The 21,240-nt window shown below is 31.7% G+C and overlaps 2 protein-coding genes across 2 annotated transcripts; both read left to right on the top strand.

The window, feature by feature from the left end:
• The first annotated feature begins 3,114 nt into the window (after positions 1–3,114).
• LOC126745192 (uncharacterized) lies at positions 3,115–13,981 on the top strand. The gene is made up of 7 exons (XM_050452924.1): positions 3,115–3,412; positions 3,813–3,991; positions 8,080–8,218; positions 8,279–8,447; positions 8,509–8,679; positions 8,729–8,963; positions 13,657–13,981. The coding sequence occupies exons 1-7, from the start codon at positions 3,393–3,395 to the stop codon at positions 13,794–13,796; spliced, it is 1,053 nt and encodes a 350-aa protein (XP_050308881.1). The 5' UTR covers positions 3,115–3,392; the 3' UTR covers positions 13,797–13,981.
• A 628-nt stretch (positions 13,982–14,609) lies between these two features.
• Positions 14,610–19,098, top strand: LOC126745178 (uncharacterized). Its single transcript, XM_050452905.1, has 3 exons — positions 14,610–14,776; positions 14,833–14,968; positions 18,362–19,098. Exons 1-3 carry the CDS (start codon positions 14,714–14,716, stop codon positions 18,715–18,717), a joined length of 555 nt encoding a protein of 184 aa, XP_050308862.1. The 5' UTR covers positions 14,610–14,713; the 3' UTR covers positions 18,718–19,098.
• The last annotated feature ends 2,142 nt before the right edge of the window (positions 19,099–21,240 follow it).

Here is a 21,240-nt window from a genome sequence, read left to right as displayed (position 1 = left end):
TTGTTTATTTTTATTTCAATTGACAATTATGACGTTGTCAATGTCACTGTCAATGTCAATGTCACACTGTTAAGCTACGTCTTGAATTTTTACGTAATGCGTAGCGGAATATATACTGTCTAGCCAGATGATTCATTCTAACATAAACAGCACTTTTTGCACACTTTGAAAATTTAATTTGCTATTGAGTAAGAAACATCCCGTTCAAATAAAAAGACTCATATATTTACAGCAATAGTCTAAGATCAATTGCGGGCCCAAATATACATTAACTGCTCGACTTCTGTAGTCGATTGGTTTATAAGGTCTGGATCATATTATATTCCAACAAGATACAGTTCCTTTAAGACCTTATTACCATTATTTTTCCATTCATTTGCCCGATTTCTATTTAACAGGTTTTGCATGTGGCAAGTGAAAAAGGTCAACGCTTCCAAACCCTCCATGCATTAAGCACAGAACGAAAGATAAATTATATTCTATGAATCTTCTTGTAAATAAGCAATAAACAATGCTTATTTGCTTATTCACAAAATTGTTTCTTATATTATGAACGTACTAATTAAATGAAAATTAACAAGTTACCCAGAAATATAAGTAACCCATGCTAATGAGAGATAGGAAAGTCTTTATAGCTAATATATTGCAAAATATTTTATCCCAATTCTGGTTCTCTATCACCTTCAGATAAAATAGATATATTTTGTGGTTCACAATTTGGAATACATCACAATAAATGAGTATACTCAGATCTCTATAACTTTCACTAACTTTTCCTATTAATTTTTTCACAATGACATCAATTTCACATGACACAGCTCCTTGGCTAACATCTGAGGTACTTCTTTTCCAAAAACAACGCAATGAGGCATTAAGGAAATTCAAGGCAACAAGGAATATACAAGATTGGGAGAATTATAAATTTCTGAGAAATCATACTCTGGCTACAATTAGAAGAGAAAAAAAGAAGCACCTTAATCTGTTGTGTAACGAAAAAAATAAACGTCAGCTTTGGTCGTCATTAAAAAAGTTTAACATTTGTAGAGATAAAAATAATACCAATATTCCGGAACACCTGTCTGATCCAAATCAAATGAACATCTTTTTTTCTCAATTTCTTCAAAATTCTGCGAATTGTGATGAACAAATTCAGTGTTATAATAATGGTGTATTTGATAATAGCCTGCATTTCACACTTAATCTTGCAACTGTTGAAGATGTAAGTAGAATTTTAAATAGTATTAAGTCTAATGCGACTGGTGTGGATCAGATTTCACCAAAAATGTTAAGGTATTGTAGCCCCTTTATTGATAAGTACATATGCCACATAATAAATTTTTGTATAGAAGCTCACTATTTCCCCGATCAATGGAAAATTTCGATTGGTAAACCCTTATCAAAAGTTGCTAGCCCAGAAAATTATAACGACTTGCGCGTTATAAGTATACTTCCAGTACTTTCAAAAATATTTGAAAAGGTACTCTACCATCAGATGGTTTGTTATTTTATTGATAATGACATTATTCCGGCTACGCAATATAGCTTTAGGGAGAACTTTGGTACCTCTGTAGCTCTACTAAACGTACTGGATGATATAATGGACGCTATTGATAAGCAACAGATTGCTGTTCTGGTGCTTTTAGATTTCTCTAAGGCATTCGATACAATAAATCATGCCCTTTTGCTAGCTAAGCTTAAATATTATGGCTTTTCAATGGAGTCTATACAGTTAATTGAGTCTTTTATTTGAATAATAGATTTCAGACAATATTTACAAATAATTGATTCTAATCAGGCTCACATTTTGTCTGGAGTGCCCCAGGGTTTTGTCCTGGGACCTCTGCTTTTCCTTGTATATACAGCAGACATTCTTAAGTCCTTAAAAGTTTGTAAGGTGCAAGCGTTTGCTGATGATACGCAGATATATACAACTTTCAAACCTGATAATCTTATGACTTAAATATAATAAATCAATTATCTAAAAAACATAATTTAAAATTAAATTCCTCAAAGTCTTGTTTTATGGTTTTTGGAAATACAAATATTAAAAGTGTAATAAATGCTTTCGGTTGTTGAAACTGCCAAAAATTTAGGCATTGTGATGGACAGTAAGTTGAGATTCAGGGAGCATGTTAAAAAAATTGTTCAAAAATCGTTTGCAGCTTTAAAACTCTTATATAGTAATAGAGATATTCTTAATCTAAGTCTTAAACGTAGCCTATGTGAGGCCATGGTGCTCTCTAGTTTTAACTACTGTGATTATGTTTATGGTTTTTGCTTAGATAATGATTGTAAAATGTGCATACAAAAAATTCAAAATGCCTGTATCAGATTGGTTTATGGCTTACGTAAGTATGATCATATTTCGTAATATTTTAAAACAATTAACTGGCTTAAAATGGACAATCGTAGAATTCTTCATTTTTCCATTTTTTTGATAAAAATCATTAGCAGCCCAAAGGCACTTGCGACTATAAGAAATAGATTGTTGTTTAGAGCAAATATACACGGGGTAAATGTTAGAGCTAGAAATAAGTTAACCATGCCGGTTCATAGGAGTGCTACGTTTCAGCGATCGTTTTCTTACAATGTTCAGTGCTACAATAAAATACCTGCAGAATTTGTTGACCTTCGTGCAGATAAAAATTTATAGGAGGAAACCATCCGGACCAGAACTGTACTAACTACTGTACGAACTATTACATTCTAATTTATTTTGGAAAATGTAAGTAGCTAACTGAACTACAAAATTTGGTGCATTAAAAAAGGAGAAATCTATGGAAGTAACATTCACCGTCTCCTCACTGTTATCCGCTCGACGACCAGCTGCACGAAACTATTAATTTTTAGGAAAGGAAAAACTTTACTGGTATTCCTTATTGTATTATGGCTTTTGTAACTCACTGTAGCACATTTTTCAATTAAGTAATTTTACTTAATTCTTAAAAAGTAATAATTTAATGAACACTAATTAATTTATATAATGTCGCCTGAAACGTTAGCTAAGTGGAAAAAACTGTTAAAGAGAGCGTTTCAAGTCGAAACGTTTCACGTGAGGAACCGGCTTAGGGACCGGAAATATACGCCAATTTACTTGACACGTACGTCAAACCTCTAATCTAAATTCAAAAAATGTAAATATTGAAATTCAAACATAAAATTAAACAAATATATTTCCATAATAAAATTGCTATTATTAGGTTCCACGTGCAAAGGATTACGTTGCTTTAGATTGCTTAACAAGTCCTTTGAGATAGCAGCGGCTAACTAACACTCGAAAACGAACAATAAACAAAGAAAATCAGAGGTTATATAACCTTAAACCCCAGTATAGATAAAAACTACTGTGTTTTTAGTTAATAAGCATATTTTAGTCGTTTTGGAGGCAGAAAATGGGTAGCGAAGGTTTGAAGTAAGTATATACTTTTTTAGAAATTATTTAAATAATTTTCTTTAGTATGTTTCATATAAAAATTCAAAATTAGTTAGTGCAACATACTGATTTGCCCTTCAAGGCCCTCAACCATGTGTTAATATGTGGTTTTTTAAAATTTTGTTTATTTTTTTTTGTCCCTTATCTACTTTTCCAAAAACTTCAATCATTATTAACTTATTCATTTAATTGATGCATCTATGCACATAATTTGCACTCATAAGGTGCACGATAGTAAAAAATAAATTGCAGTTCACATTGCTTTATGGTTAAAATACTTTGCTAATGTTCCAGAGGTTCATCAATAACTGCACAAAGATATGTTATAGTTTTTTTATTTAAAACAGTCTACAATTCTTATATCTATTTTCTTTTCCAGAGAAAATACCCTCGTGGGTATGGGAAATCCCCTTCTAGACATCTCCACTGTTGTCGAAAAAGATTTCCTAGAAAAATATGGTCTAAAGCAAAATGATGCTATTCTAGCAGATCCTGTAAAACATAAGGATCTTTATTCAGAAATTACTGAAAAATATCAAGCCCAATATATTGCTGGAGGTTCGTATGCTACCTATATATAATTATTACAGTGATGTCATGCTTGCATACAAGTGTATTTATAAATTTTAATTGACATACACAAAAATTACTAATGAATTGATTTGAATGTATGCAGTTGAACATGTAATTGTGCTTTTTTATTATAGCTTGTCATGTTTATATTGATGGTTTGGTGAAAACTGTAATTTTTTTTTAAGTCCTAATTATTGATAAATATGGGAATATTAATAGGAACTCTGGTTTAGGATTGAGTTTTGAGATAATATGTAGGTCTGTCTGGATTTAATGCAATCAGATTCTGGAGTTGATATAGCAGGGTTCAAAATGCTATTATTGCTTATTTGATATTACATGATCAAAATGTTTAGCTTGACCTATTTTATTGCCATATTTAAAGTCTTAATTCCTTCTAAGTTAGTTCGAGGAACCAGTTTTTAAAAGTTTAATTTTCATTTTAAAAAATAGTCAAGCTTTATGCCAGGCAACAGTGTAGAATAAAAATTTCATCTGTCATTTAGCAATTCTTAACCCAAGTATTATTAGGAAGCAGTTAGCATTTGGTCTTTATGCAGCTCATACTCTTTAATTATCCAGATGTAATTTTCCTTTGAAGGACCTAACTTAAATATACCAATTTCTCCTATAACTTTCTTTAAAGCATTACAGTACCCATCACCCGCTCTAAAATTGTCAAGATTTATACTACAGTTGCTTTATGATTTCTCCACATATTGGCATATTACCTGCAGGTACTAATAAGGCCTGTCGGGTAATAAGGCCTATTTTCAAAAAAAACACTTTAAATTAATCGCAAATCGATTGCGTTGGGTCCGCGTCTCCTATTGGTTCATTTACAAACGACATTCGAAAGGACTACCCGCGTTCCTCCCTTTGGGGCGTCAGTAAGTTCCAACATCTTGTGTCGACGGGACGCCGCGTGTGATATTATAAGGATACAACGAACAAAAACGTAAGTATTTTTAGTATTTATAATTGTATTTTGAATTTATAACTGCAGATATTTTGGTTAGACTTTATATTTTGTGATTTCAATAGTTTATTAGATTAAATTTAGCCGACATAATTTAAATAAATTTACATAATATTTCGTCATGGATGGGTAATAAGGCCTATGAAAATAAGCTATAGGCCTTATTATCCTCATGACAAATTAATGTTTTTATTGACATATTATTAAACTTCTAAACTATTCTCGTTTTATTTTCAGTGATTTTCAACATCATGCCTCCTAAAAGGGCACCTTGGTGCGAGGAGGATTTAATATCAGCAGTTCGATCTGTTCAACGTGGTACTCTGAGTACATAATAATATGGGACTGCGGCAAGGTTTAATATTCCCAGAAGAATGATTATTTTTAAAGGAAAGAGGCTAAAGCCAGAATTACATGATAATTTGCCATCAGGAACTCTAGTGGAAAAATCAAGTAAAGGCTACATGACTAACGAACTTTTTAAAGAATTCCTCAAGCACTTAGCCAGTACCGTCGACAGTCTATCGGGCCGGAGACTGTATCCCCTCCACAATGATTGCGTCACACTAGTGGCCGGCGGGAATCGTTGCGCTCCGTTTTTTAAATATTACTATTGCAATAATACTGCACAGTGATTAACAGTGCCACTACTAATACTATTATTAATACATTTGATGATTCTTTGTTGTATAACGAAACAAGCATATCTGATAATGATTTAAGATATGACTCAAGTATGCCAAAGATTATTTTAATAATATAATTATAACCACGTACACTTTGTTTCAAACTATTAATTCTGAAAGATACCAAAAAACACAAAATCATTTTTAAACACTTGCGTTAAAAAAACTGGAGGTAGCAAATTTTTAAATGGATAAATACAATTGTGACTGTGGTAACAACTTATCAACACTGAAAAATGTATTAACACCTTTTCAAATATCCTTTTAAATAATTATAACAAGGCCAAAAGTAATATTATCAAGGAAGATTTATTAAAAAAAAAGAGGAAGTTTTATGAAAAATCCGAAGTTAAAAAAAAAAAGAATTCAAAAATGTACTGAAGAGGCCAATGATCTTTAATTTGTTTATGTTTTTTGTTTTATGACTAATTTACACACCTTTTCACTTGATGAATTTAAACTTTTATTTGATTTATTTTTTGTAGGTAATTATTTTTGTTTAGATATTAATTAAGTATATTTATACATTATTTTTTTGTTACATATATATTTTTGTTTTTGTACAAACACTTTTAATAGGTTTGTTAAGTTTTTTTTCCTGAAAATACATATATTATTTGAAATAAAACGTGTCTAATAATTATCTTGTTTTAACATAAATTTATCCTAGGCAATAGTGAGATATTAATATGTTCATTTTCTTGAAATAATTAGCAGTTAAAAATTTTAGATATTTTTTTTTTACTTACTGTAAGGGTTAAAAATAAAAAATAACTTTTTAAATTTATGGCTAAAAATATTCCATGTCCTATAATTTTTACTTCAACTTACTACGAGTAATTGTTTCCGAGATATTTAAATTTAAATAGAGTTTCGACGCCTCTCTGTGTGTTAATTAAACGGGGCAAAGCTGCAATACACGGCCACTAACGTGACGTCACGCCAACCAGTCTCCGGCCCGATAGACTGTCGACGGTCTCGACTTGTCAATTGTTGATGTTGGAGACTCACTTGATATAGATCTCTACTGTTTGCCATCGAATACAACACATGAGCTTCAACCCCTCGACAAATCTGTATATCGTTCATTTGAGCATCATTGGGATAATGAGGTATTACTATTCTTGGATCAGAATCCTAACAAAAAGCTGACCAAATCACGTTTTAACATCATACTTTCAAATGTTTGGTCTAAATGCATGACACATAGTAACATTATAAACGCTTTTAAGGCTACTGGTCTGTTTCCATTAAATCCCGAGGCAATTCCAGAAACAACATTTGCTCCTTCAATTCTCTCAGACGTACCGGCACCGGATGATACCAACAAAGAAAATAGGCGTCCACTTGAATCTCCTCAACCTGGTCTGTCTGGAATGGCATCCAACAAGTCTGGCAAATTTTCCTATTCTAATGTTTACTCTTCTGACTCAGATTCGACTGATGACCATATCCCTCTTGCCGAATTAAAGAGACGAACAAAAAAAGTCAGTTCTTTTAATGAGCTTTTGCCCACACCAGTAAAAACTAATGAAAAACCTAAAAAAAATCGAAAAAAAGCTCTAAACTACAAAGGAACTCCAGTCACTAGAGATCTTTTTACCGAGGAGAACAAAAGTCGTGCCAAATTGAATTAAGATATTGAAAGCTCAGGGAAAAGTACCAAATGGTATTGCCATGGATGTGAGGAAGACAGGCAGGCCGATATGAGGCAGTGCAGCAAATGTCTTAAATGGTACCATGAGGAATGTGTTGCCTTAACAGTGATGATTAACATGGATGATTTTGAGTGTCCCGATGGCTGCTAAACTTCGCCCAATTAACGAGTTGTGCCATTTTTATGTATAGGCTTTATTAAACCTCCATCGGATAATAAGGCCGATTTGCGTTATTTTTCTTAATATTTTCTAGTTTTTTTAGAGATTATTTTTTTAAGTTTGTTAAAATTAATATAACTTTTAGAGCAATTTGGTGTATTAAACTAAATATTAACATTACAGTCTTTCACTTTATTCAATTTTTTTCTTAGCTAGGCCTTATTCCCCTCAAGTACCTTACTGTTGAGTAAAAAATTCCATATTTAGGATTATTAAGAAAGCAGCTCTTCTAGTATAAACCGCTAATTTAAACATAATGCATTAAATAATATGTTGTTCAATGTAAAAAAGTGAAAAATTGCTTATCTGTTTAATTTTATTCTCTTCTGAGCAATAAAAGCTATTTGAACCCTGCTATATTAACTTCAGAACTCCAGATTATGACTGTGTCAAATCCAGGCAAATCTAAGTCAAATACACAAGCCAAAACCAGTGAGTATTTGCTTACTATTCTTATGGAACAAATCTTCTTTTTGTGATTGTCTAGATTATTATAGGAAAAATAATTTTAAAACCTCAATTTCTTTAAAGGTAGTGTACAAAATACTTTAAGGGTATGCCAGTGGCTAGTAGGAAAACCAAATACTACCACATTCTTTGGCTCAGTGGGTGAAGATAATTTTGCCAAAATTTTATATGAAAAAGCTGTGACGGATGGTGTTAATGTTAAGTATGTTATACTTTTTGTCCAGCATAAACTTTACCATTGACTACAATAATAACATTTTAGATATCAATATACTGATAAGGAACCAACAGGGACCTGTGCTGTCCTGATAACGGATCACCATAGATCTTTATGTGCAAACCTGGGTGCAGCTAATCTTTTTACTATTGACCATATTAAAAAGGCTGAAAATCGGAAGATTCTTGAAAATGCCCTATTTTATTATATATCAGTAAGTGGTTGGTTTTAAATAAATTTGTTAGGAGGTACATATATTTCTATAATATTTTTAGGGTTTCTTTTTAACAGTGAGCCCTCCGTCCATAATGGAAACAGCCAAAATAGCCCTGGAAAGGGACCGGCCTTTGGCTTTCAACTTAAGTGCTCCCTTTATTTCCCAGTTTTATAAAGAACCATTGATGCAAGTCCTACCTTATGTAGATGTTATTTTTGGAAATGAATTGGTAAGAATAATTATATAATATTAACAATTGTATTTATATGTTTTTTCAGGAAGCAGAAACTTTTTCACAAGTACAAGATTTGGGTACAACAGATATGAAAGAGATCGCTCTGAAAATATGCAATTTGCCAAAACAAAATGAAAAGCGGGCGAGAGTTGTTATATTGACTCAGGGCATCCATCCTGTTATTATGGCTTATAAGGATAAAATTAAAGAGTTTCCTATTAAAGTTTTACCCGAAGATAAGCTGGTTGACACGAACGGTGCAGGAGACGCTTTTGCAGGTTAGATATTATTTTTTAATTGCCAATTTTATACTCTTAAAGGAGTTTTCAGTATCAGTTTTCTTAATATTCTACTATAGCGTGTTTTATGACATGAAATTTGACAAAGTCAATGTTTGTCGTGGCTACATGCTTAGGAAGTCCAATTTTATGTAGAAACATTTAAAATAAAATTGTCTATAAGGCAACTAAACACTTTATAAGCTTTAATTTGTTCTCTAGAGGCACCCTCCTATACTGTTTAAATAAATATAACGCAGCCATCTTTGACTAATTTAACAGGATCACTGTATTCCTTAGTGGATAAAGGTGAAAAAGTTCTTTGGGTATTTTTGGATTTAGTAAAGGCGTTTGACACTGTCGATCAGGCCATACTTCCGGACATCTTTGAAAGGAACGAAATAGAACGGGATTCCCTTAAGGTTACTAAAGAGCTATTTGTCTTTTGATGTTGGTGGAATTGTAAGTTCTGAGATATTAGACAATTTGATAGGGATTTCTTACAGGAATCCTAAGACAGGGTATATTATCTTTAATCTTTACATTAATAGTATTTTTAACCTTCAGTCTTCCAGTGAAATTACCTGGTTCACAGGTAATTTCTGTAAAAGTACCTCTCGGAAGGCCCTAAAAGTAAATTTTGAGTTATATTTAATGAGCATATCTAAACGACTCGATAATTAAAAACTCACATCAAAGGCTTTAAATAAAAATGAATCAAGCATATGTGCAAATGAATTAACTGAGTGGAGAAGTATATTAATGTAAATGTAGACGTATAAAGCATTGGTTATTGGCTGGTCTCTCAAAATCGCTTAGAAAAAGAGATAAAGTTAAAAGAATATCTGTCAGCCATCCACCCTAATGACTTAATAGCTAAGCAAAATTTTTTAGAATACAGAAAACTACTTTTTAAATTACTCTTAAAAACAGGAGCTATTTATTTTAATAGTCTTTTTAATAAAAGCTGGAAAAGTCCAAAAGAAATAAATAACAAATTAAAAATATCTAGAGTTGTTAGAGAAACTGAATGCCTTCTACTTGTAGAGGATGAAATTGTCGTAGAGACTTAGTAAAGCTATTAAAAACATATGTGTTGGAAAAATTGCCTAGGAGCAGAGCCATAAAAAAAGAAACCTTGCAGTGCAAAACCCGCAAAATATCTCCAATAATCCCTTCTTTTTAACATCTTCATTAGAATCTGAACTTTTTAATATCAATCAATTTCTAAAAAATCATGGATCAAATATTGGTGATTCCAACAACATAATAAAAGTATTTAGCTGCTATTTAACTACACCAGTTTCACATCTCGTTATTTTATTTTTTCTACAGGGATTTTTCTTGACATGCTAAAAATCACCATAATTGTTCCTTTGCACAAAAGAGTTTTAAGGGATATTTTGCAGAACACTGACAAATAATATAAGCCAAATTGATTAATTTCTTCACAATTGCAATTTGTTGCAATTTGCCTATTGTTTGGACCAATTATTCTTATTAGTAAAAATACATTTTTACAACTCAAGGCAATATGGCTTTAATAAAGGCTGGGGAACTGAAGATGCACTTGTTAATATAGGGAGACTGGGGTCAATTGTAACAGTAATCGAAACTTTCTTCCGCTACAAGATAGAAATAAATTGCGCGCGTAATATAGACCATAATATCGAGAACTGTTTTCTGGCAGTACACCGCGGGCCATTAAACAAAGTATACGTACCTAGTGCGAGATTTTGTGCTTTCACGTATCCAAAGTAAGTATTTGCTATATTTCTTATGCATGTGTAAATGAGTCTGTATGTGTATTTGGTTAGTTTGTCGGTTTTCATTAGTTAGACCATTAACTTAGCTTTATTTTACTTTGGTTTAAATTTGAAATTCATTTTGTTTGCAGTAAATATGGTGTAATTTATTTAAAAAAGTCGTTTGGGGTCAGTTGTAACGGGGACGTTTGTAACGTTTCAACTGACCTCACCGTTCATTTCTAAAATGAAATAAATTGTAATTGAGTCAGTAGTGTGTTTAGTTTGTTTGTCAGCTTTTATTAGTTAATTAGTAAATTAAGTCCCGAAAACTGATCGTTCAAGTCGAGATATATCTTTATATGAATCCGCATATGCAGAGCTCAAAAATGGAAGTTATCTATGCTTAGCTGCCGACCAATTTAGGATCTCTCATGTGTCTTTGTTGAGATACAAGCGAAAGAAAGAAGCTGCGGGGAATACTGAAGGAATACAACCACCTGTTACAATGGGCTACAAACCTGCAAATAAAGTTTTTAATGAACTTTATGAAACGGAAATGGTAAAGTACATAAGAAAAAGCTGCAGACATTTATCAAGGTCTGTCAACCAAAGATATTCGGAGACTTGCGTTAGAATTAACCATTAAATATGATATAGATAAACCGGACACTTGGATTAAAAACGGCATGGCAGGCGAAGACTGGTTTTCCGGTTTTATGTCAAGACACCGTGACTTATCAATAAGAGCACCACAAGCAACCAGCTTACCCAGAGCAACCAGCTTCAATTGTGCAAAAGTTTCTGTATTTTTTAATAATCTTGCCAATAAGTTTTGGATCGAGACAAATTTAAAGCAAAGGATATTTACAACGTAGACGAAACTGGTGTGACAACAGTCCAGAAACCAAATCGAATTGTAGCAAAAAGAGGCATGAAGCAAGTGGTTGCAATTACCTCACAAGAACGTGGTACACTCGTAACAATAAACGCACTAGGCAATTCGATTCCGCCCCTGTTTTCCTCGACTGCGGGGTCAGGATCATTTTATTCGTTATGGTCCACCGGGGTGTATTAGGGCTGGAAACGGGTTAGGATGGATGCAAGGAAAAGAGTTCTTAAAACACTTTCAAAAGCACACAAATTCTTCACAAGCTCATAAGGTTCTACTCACACTGGATAACCACTCATCCCATATTAGTATAGAAGCTCTAGACTATTGTAAAACTCATGGAATAGTAATGCTTTCTTTTCCACCCCACTGCTCGCATAAATGTCAGCCCCTCGATAGAACAGTTTTCGGTTCTCTTAAGAAAGCAATAAACTCTGCTCTGGTTGGATTCGTAGTCACCCTTGTAAACCGATGTCTATATATGATTTACCCGGAATTGTCGCAACATCATTGCCCTTAGCTCTTACACAAAGCAATATCCAAGCCGGACTTAAGTGTACAGGGATATATCCTTTTAACAGAAATATTTTTACGGATACAGACAGATTTCTCGCCATCTTTTGTCACAGATAGGTTGCCTCCAATCGAACCTTCAGTTTCACCTGCTTTAGATCCAGGCAACAATCTGAATCTGACAGATCCTACTTTGGAAGATACATTTGATAATCCGACCTCATCTACGTCTGTTACCAATAGGTTGCCTTCAACCGAACCTCCAAATGATCATCCTAGTTTAAATCCTGGAAACAATCTGACTGTACCAACCTTAGAAGATGAGTTTCAAAACCCAACGCCATCAACTTCTCGGGGCCTAAAAAATTGTGAAATTTCCGAAAACACCCAAAATAACACGTTTTCACCAGAAGTTGTTAGGCCTTTCGGAAAAGCTTCACCAAGAAGAATAAATGCAAGAAGAAAGAAAAAGAGGAAGTCAACCGTGTACACCGATACACCGGAAAAGGAGGAAATAGAGAGATAAGCTAATAAGAAAACACAAAAGGTCAAATGGAATCTGGAAACCGAAAAGAAGAGTCCAAAGAAAATCCAAAAAAAAGCACCCGTGAGAACAAGAAGGAAGTCATCTGAAAATTCCACCGACGAGGAAAGTGAATGTTTTTGTTTGGTGTGTGTTGAACCATTTAATAAAAGTAAGCCAGGTGAACAGTGGATCCGATGTACAAACTGCAAAATGTGGTCGCATGAAGCATGCACACCACAAGAGCTCACATATTATGTTTGCCATAATTGCCAAAGTGACTGACCAAACATTGAAAGTTAAGTGTTACACATCTATATTATAAGAACCACCAGTTGTTGTTTTTTGTTTTTAAACTTTTTTCTAAGTTTTATTTTATGTTACTACGTTTCTGTTTAATGTTCCTCCTCATAAGCAGAATATTAGCTTCTGTTATTTTTTTGTTGTTGTTATGAAGCATTTTTTACAGTTTCTATATGATTTTGAATTTTTTTTTAATAATAAAAGAAAATGAAAAGAAATGTGTTTTTTATTTAATCTATATTGCTTTTGTTACAACTATCCCCATAATGTGTTTCAGTTGACCCTTGATCGGGGTCGTTTGAAACATTATGCTCCACCACTTATTTTTATTTGCATATGTTTTTCCCTTACCTATAGTCAAATTTAACTACTAGGTCAAGTATGTCAAGTTCCCAGCTATATGTTACCTATTTTTTTAACATATTATAGTATTTATCTAGCCAAAAAAAAAATATTCGTACAAAATGATTCAATTGACCCCAGTCTCCCCTAGTGTTTTTAGATTTAGCCAATGCCTTTGACACAGGTAGACTTGTCGGATTTTAATTTGTTGTCTCTCAGAGTTGTCATAAGTCAAATTTTGTATGTTATTTCATGACTAGGGCTGGTTTACAAAATATTTTAAGTGATTTGATTTAGGTTTGTATATTCGAAAGCAATGAATTGTTAAACTTCCTTTAATATTACTTAAATAACTCAATAAATTCATGTTTTTAGGTGGATTCCTGTCTCAGTACATACAAGACAAAGATTTGGACACATGCGTAAGATGCGGTATTTGGGCAGCTAGAGAAATTATCCAAAGGAGCGGTTGTAGTTTCGACGGCAAACCCACTTTTGACTCGTGCAGTGAATAACGATTACTTTTTTTCTGTAGGCAACTTAAAGCAATTTTATGTAACGAATTTTAATCATAGTACAATTTTAATATATTGCCTCTATTAAATGGTTTGTTTCAAAATAATGGCGAAATGCCATCAGCCCTTCAATGTACTTACCGATAATTTTTTACCGTTGTTCAATAAAAAAAGACGTTAGTGTTTCTGATTGTTTTATTTACACCAACAAATAAAATAGCAATCTATAGAATCAGTTTATAGGAAATTTAATTGTAGTTATAATTTACGATTTTGGTGAAATTTATGTGGAATTTAATGTTCGTTCGTTTAGTGATTCGTTGTTTGTAGGCCTATAAGTAATTCGTTGTAGGGCATTGAAAGAATCATAATCACGGAGTTAATATGCTTCTAAATTAAGTCATTCCATTATTCAAAAACCTTAATTTTTTAAAAATAATAATACAATAAAAAACAGAGAAAAGTAACATAAACAGAAAAAGGACCACGAAGGATTCAATATAAGAAGATAAATTAACCGAAGCAGCAACACGAGAGGCAAGATTGAAATAATCAAAGGTCTTGGACTCTAAATTGAGTTCATTTGAAAATATAAACAACGACATGTAAATTATTTACTGCTGATCTTTTGCGAACAAAACCTTACTGACAAGTATTTAAATAAAAAAAAAATACTCATACTACTTCAACCCTTTTTTTAACTTTAAAAATTAACAAATAGAGGTTAATCGGGTCAATAATACTGTAAAACAAAGCCAATCAATTCCAAGAACCAGATTTTTATATTTTCCAATGTTATTTATTTATATACGCATGTCACCAGTGCAGATTGGGTTATCACAAGAAAACACCATATCTTACGATTTAATTATTTATACAAAATGTATTTAGTTTATTAAAGAAATAATTATTAAACTATGATGCGTAGCTTGGTGTGCTTTGTGTTTTTTGTGGTGTGTGTGAGTGTCATTAATACAAAGGTACTTACTTATTTTGATGTTTTTTTGCAAATTTGTGTATTTTTTTTTTAATTTAGGCCCAAGATGATACAAAGGGAAGTATTCTGTTAAAAAGACTTGCTCGCCACGCAAGACGATACAGCAGCAGTTCGGAAGAACCTTGGCGAAATTGGGAACCTGTGCCTAGATTGAACTGGGATGATTTTTTTAATAGTGAGTTTCCATTAGATGTTTTCTTCAATTTCTAGGGCACACATGCTTTTCTTAATAAAAACTGATTATACGTTTAGCAAGTACCACTTTGGTTTCCAAGGGAAATCCCCATTCACGCTGTATTTAATCTTTTAGTAACTCGACCTTTATATCTTGAAAGTAATAAATGTACGGGGTGTCCCAAATCTACGTATCGATTAATGTTTATAGTTTCATATGAAAGGTAACGAGTTTCTTTATCAAAAAGGCCATTAAAAGATTATTTCCTTGGAGTTACAACCATTTTTGAGTAATAGATTGAAGAAAATCTTGATATTGCCAAAGAGTTTAAATAAATTAAAATATAGTGAAATTGCATGTCACCGTTGATTGTGATTTCATATGAAATTTCACTGGTGAGTTTATTTAACCTAAAAGGTCCTTACGAGATTCTTTGTTAATATAACCGTTTTTAAGTTTTCACGTAATTTTTAATGGATTGACAAAATCTTGATGCTGTCAAAGGAAGAAGACTATTTGAATTATATATTTCTCTGTTACAATTAACGGGAATATTTGAAAATTAATTCCAGACTATTGAGTGTAGTCATCCATCAGACTTTACTAATTCAACTGCTTGAAGGAATTTCGTACTTTTCCAGGGAGTAGCATATAGAGGTATTTATTCCAGGCAGTTGAGTGCATTCAGTTTATAGAAGAATTATTTTATTTCTTTCAGGCATTGAGTCCATTTTCTATCTTTTAGAGCAAATGAAGAAAAATCGAAGATTACTTGGAATTTTTTTAAATTCATTCCAGTCTATTGAGTGCAAACATCAATTCATCTACTTGGAAGAATTTCTTAATTTTTCAAGAAGTAGGTTAAAGAGTTATTTATTCCAGGCAGTTAAGTGCATTAAGTTTATTAAAAGCATCAAGATGTTATTCAACTGCCTGGAAGAACCTTTTACCTATTCTAGGCCCCAGCTTATAGAGAGCATGAAGCCGAACTCCCAGTTACCTGGAATTTTAGAAATTTATTCCAGATTATTGAGTGTAGTCATTTATGAGACGTAGGATGTTATTCAACTGCCTGGAAATATTATTCACTTTTCCAAAGAGTAGATTATAGAGATAATATTTATTCCAAGCAGATGATTTATTGATTATAGTTTGTTATGAAAGCTGGATATATTGATATATGTAGTTCTTTATCGAAAAGATTATTATAAGTTTTCTTATAAATTCCAGAATTTACAAACACCATATAACAGTAATTATATGCAAAGTTACTATAGACTAGTTAACAAAAAAGTAAGAAACCTAACACAATGAAGAATTTATAGTACAGCCTTTACATTTTTAATACTGATGTTAAACAGATCTGTTTGACCCTTTTCATTAGTTACTACCATCATTCTATTAAAAGGAGATATACTATTTGGATCTACACTAAATAATTTTTCATTATTTGGGGTTCTTAAATTAAACTTTGGTACAGTAAAATTGATATAATTAATTAATTCAGATTCGATATATTTTATATTATTTAGGATGTAATAGAGATCTATCACAGCTTGTTGTCTTTGTAAAAGTTACTTAAATATCCAACATAGATTTATATAAAACTTTTAACGGATGTGTGCTGTTTTTTAATACATACGAATGTTCGTATGGAATATTCTTGAGGTCTGAAAATTACTGCAACGATTATGACCTTATAACCATTAAATATTTCTATATATATAAACTCTCTGAAGTTGTGAGCGTAACATTTAGGCAATTTTTAAGTCAAATCAATTTTTGTAGACTGTGAAGTTTTATATGCTGATTACCTAAGCTGCCTACATTATTTAGTTAAGTGTTTAGTGTGTAAAACCCATATACAAGAAACCATTTAATTTTCTTAAATGTGCGATATGGATAATATATATGGATTATAATTCCCAAATACTTTGCGATTAAAACTTCATTAATAGCAACTGATAGATTTCCAATTTTTATGTCTTTCCATTACTTTCCATCAAATATAGCTACTGTATCATTGGCATATGAAATTTCCTTTCCATTTACTTCTAAATTAGTTACTGAATTTATATACAAAATAAACAACAAGGGTCCAAGAAGTGTTCCCTGAGGAATTCCAATTTGTATAGAAGAGGAGTCAGTTAAGGTATAGAGTTCCTAAAGACAACCAACATGGAATCCCTAAAAAATAAAAAAGTTCGTATAATTTTGCAGTTTTAAAAAAAGTATTCCATATTTGTCGCCCTTACTCTATGTATGTATATTATTAGTCATAAGTGTTTTAATTAAATATATCTTGTAATCATAAATGTATTACTGTCTTTAGGTTTTTAGGTTTAAATTATTTAGCAGAATTTGAATGCAACATACAATGTTTATTTCCTTTATATTTTTTTAATTCACTGCTTGAAAATTGGCTTAAAACCGAATATATATAGAATGTTTTAAAATTTCATGACGATTTATGGATGTAAAACAGCACGTACCCACCGTACGTGCTGTTCACTGGTCTTAGGACTTCGGGAACTATTTTTATTTCCATGTTTACTATTAGTTTCTCTTTTTTAATGTAAATGAGTATTGTTAAATGGAAATAAATATCGATTGATTGATATTAAATTATACAGTGTGATTCCTAAGTTTATACTTCTCTTAACTGTGTATAGAACTCGTAAAAAAAAACTATATCAAAAAACTGGGACTGAACATTGTGACTGCATTATCCAAACCTTAGAGTATGCTTTAAATATATCTACCTGATAAGCCTAGATTAGAGTAAAGGTAGCTTATTGAAAATATATAATAACTATAGGTAGGTGTACATATTATATACACCTATTATGTCACTTTTGTGCCAAGATAACAAAACATGAAATAAATCCTGTTAGTAAAACCATAGACAAAATCAGTTTTCTTTTTTTTGGATCTGTTATTGCATATCTATATATTTAGATTTAAAAATATATTCTTATTTCACTTATACTCGTACTTCATATACATATTCACATTCAAGTTTTTATTTAGGCTGATTTCTAAGATCCCCTATTCTACGTTTATGAAGACGGTTCCTCCATGATGTGATGTTATTTAGGTATCGATATATACTTGTGAAAAGTTCGGCTTTAATTGCCTTTTTTCCATGCTGCGGCACAAGTTTTTGCCATCATAAAAGTTCACAAAAACACTCAGATCAGCCCTTTTCTCTCTTTCAACTAGAAGTTATAATGTGTTAATATATATAGCTGAAAATTTCCCCTTTGAACCCTATAACCCTATCCCAAATAACCCTAATTTGGGACTTCCTTATATTAATTCCTTATCTTATCTTATATTAATAATGATCCTTATGTACCTCATCTTATATTATTAGTTATTTTTACAACACAGGTTCACGTCCCAGATGGCACCATCACCATGACTGGCACCACCACAACCGTCACAACCCGTGCACGTGTCAAAAACCTCAATTCCCTGAATTCCAACCTCCTCCTCTCCCACCAAATCCCAAATATCCTGTCTTTCCAGAATTTCCGTGCTTTCCTGGTTCAAACCCTCCCTTTCCGCCTGGATGTAAAGTGAGTCCACCACAGCCTAATAGCACTGAAACACCCGAGAATATGACGACAACTATTAATCCTTTGCTACCCAGTACCACCGGTGGCTTTTGGGGTATGGAATGGCCTGATTTGCAAGATAAGAATAATACTATCGAAGAAGAGTTACCTGGACCCGAGATTGCCTAGAAGTTCCATTAAGAATCATGTGTTTTAGTGTATTTAACCATAATTATATAAATGAGTAAATAAATTACTTTATCACCGCATCAGTTCGTATATAAAACAGAGGTCTTTTGTTAACATTAACATAAATAGACTAGAATTAATAAAATAATAAATACTAACAACATTACAGTACGTAAATACTATGGAACTTTTTTGACAAAAATGTATAGGCCTTAACAAGTAAGAGTAAGTGAATAGTCATATAAAAGATAGAGCGAGAAGTTTTTAGGTCGAATGATGCTTTTTTGGGATACAAATATACAATCTTGTATATTTGTATCTATCCTATAACGTGATGTAAGATAAATATGACGAGTAAATATAAAGTAAAACAAGAAGGTACACAGTTCTTTAATTTTAAATCATAGTACGCTTTTTCCAATCCTGACTCCTGTATCTCGAGGATTATAGTAAGAATAAAAGTGAAATTAGTTTGAGCCCTGATCATGAGCATACAATACCAGAAGAAAGTGAAGTTTTACAATTTTTAAACTGATTTTTCTAAATTTATTTGTTTCCTGTATCCTATCCACATAAATGCTCAAGAACTTCACCATCCTAGAGCTATTTATCAGATTAATAGCCCTCAAAATATTTGTATAGAAATGTGATCCAACCTAATCCAGAGAGGACCCTTTAAGCCATTTAATTTTCAATGGATGTCCTCTTTTTGACTAACCAGGTATCCTATGGACATATGCTTATAACGTCCAAATAATATCCAATAAGGAGAGTTAAACGACACATTTTTAAAAAGAAAACCAATTTAAATAGATGAATACAATTTATTTATTATTACCTTTTATCTCCTATTTGTACCGTTATTTTCTGTGAGCTTCTTATCAGCTCTAAATTGTGGTATAGAAGCAGCTGAAACAAATGTAGATAAGTTGAGACTTATATCAAAGTCTATATATTTCAACTGTTGAAATATATGGACTGTGCATATATACCACATTATGTTCTTTAAGTGACAAGCTATTTAACAAAATTATATTTTTTAAAGGAAATTTTACATTTCAGTAATTTAAGTAAAAATTAAAAAAAAAAGAAAAAACTTGAGTTTCCCTAAATTATTGTTATTTTTTCTTTTAGTCTTTTTTAAAGAGATATTTTAAAATTATTAATTCAGTTTTACTACAAAATTTTTATTCCTACAAGAATTTTAGAATAATTAGTCTCATTTAAAAACATTGCTTTGTTCTGCTATTGCATGCTCCTTGAGATACCCATATCTAACCTACTAATACTACTGCTGGAACCATGTGAGACAATTAAAAAAATTATTAAAATCCATACACTAAAAAATAAGATTTTGAGATTTTTCTCACTGGATTGCCTGGAAAAAACAAAATAATTTATCTCTTATTGAGTTTTAGCGGTTAAAATATTGTAACCATTGATAATTTGAACATTTTTAAAAAAATGAATAAAGTCTATACATAAAAAAACGATATATTGACATTTCTTTCACTGAAGTGCCTAGAAGAATTTGTCTTGAGTTCTTGGTTCTAAAATTCTGTAATTTTTAATATTTGGGATACTCTAAAGGCGTTTCAAATATTTTCTAGTAAAATCATTAAAATCTATACGCTAAAAATCAAGATATTGAAATTTGTTCGCACTAGAGTGCCTGTAAGAGACAAAATAATTTGTCTCTTACCTCCTGACAAATGTATATCTCGAGCACAGCTTAACTATGGAACTTAACTACTTTTGTAGTTAAGCTGTGTCTAGAGTTCTCGTTGTTAATATATTACAATTATTGCAATCTTGGATAGTCTAAAGGGTATTTTCTAAAAAAATAAATAAAATCTGGGAGTACCTGGAAGAAATAAAATAATTTGTCGCTTACTGACATAAGTGAATATCTCGGTAATTATAGTATATAATGGCCTTACTTAAAAAAGATGTTTTCTTTTGACAACATTAAAATGTGTGCAAATATGAAGTCTCCAAGAAAAATTATGGCGTGGAAAGCATTTTTTATATTATATAAAAAAACAACAAACAAAGTATATGGAGGAGGGTTGGATTAGGTTTACAATATGTCTTCGTCATACTTATGAATTCTCCCTTAAAATTAAGTAATTTAGCTTAAGATGTCGAGCATTAAGTATGACCTTTGGATTTATCAGAGTATGAGTGCCAATCCAGCCCCTCCCCCACACACTCCCTAACAAATCCTGATGTTTTTTATTCACTCAGATGCAAAAAAAAACGCAACAGAGAAAATTGTCTTCAGATTTAAATAAATGGATTTTTTATATGTTTTGCCTTATTTTATTAGGATGATTTTTTTAGCAAACTGTATATAATTAAAAAAAATTTATTTGTTCAGTTTTTTAATATTACTTTGCTTTTAACTTTTTATACAGGGTTAATCAGAGGGTGGTGTCTTTACCTTAACCTTGACACATTCTGTGGAATAATTATTTCGTTAAGGAGTTTTCATGAAACCTTGTTTTTCGGTTACAGCCATGT

Source organism: Anthonomus grandis, chromosome 15 (genome assembly GCF_022605725.1).
Source record: "Anthonomus grandis grandis chromosome 15, icAntGran1.3, whole genome shotgun sequence".
Lineage (NCBI taxonomy): Eukaryota > Metazoa > Arthropoda > Insecta > Coleoptera > Curculionidae > Anthonomus > Anthonomus grandis.
The sequence above is the reverse complement of the archived record's forward strand: the minus strand, read 5'-3'. Positions and strand labels throughout refer to the sequence as shown.

What these genes read in the sequence shown, in the direction of transcription:
- LOC126745192 (XM_050452924.1), top strand. Translation starts at nt 3,393, where the DNA reads ATGGGTAGCGAAGGTTTGAA. An exon ending in AGCCCAATATATTGCTGGAG is followed by an intron (nt 3,992 to 8,079) that starts GTTCGTATGCTA and finishes ATTTCTTTAAAG; the next exon opens with GTAGTGTACAAAATACTTTA. An exon ending in ACGGATGGTGTTAATGTTAA is followed by an intron (nt 8,219 to 8,278) that starts GTATGTTATACT and finishes ATAACATTTTAG; the next exon opens with ATATCAATATACTGATAAGG.
- LOC126745178 (XM_050452905.1), top strand. Translation starts at nt 14,714, where the DNA reads ATGATGCGTAGCTTGGTGTGCTTTGTGTTTTTTGTGGTGTGTGTGAGT. An exon ending in TGAGTGTCATTAATACAAAG is followed by an intron (nt 14,777 to 14,832) that starts GTACTTACTTAT and finishes TTTTTAATTTAG; the next exon opens with GCCCAAGATGATACAAAGGG. An exon ending in CTGGGATGATTTTTTTAATA is followed by an intron (nt 14,969 to 18,361) that starts GTGAGTTTCCAT and finishes TTTACAACACAG; the next exon opens with GTTCACGTCCCAGATGGCAC.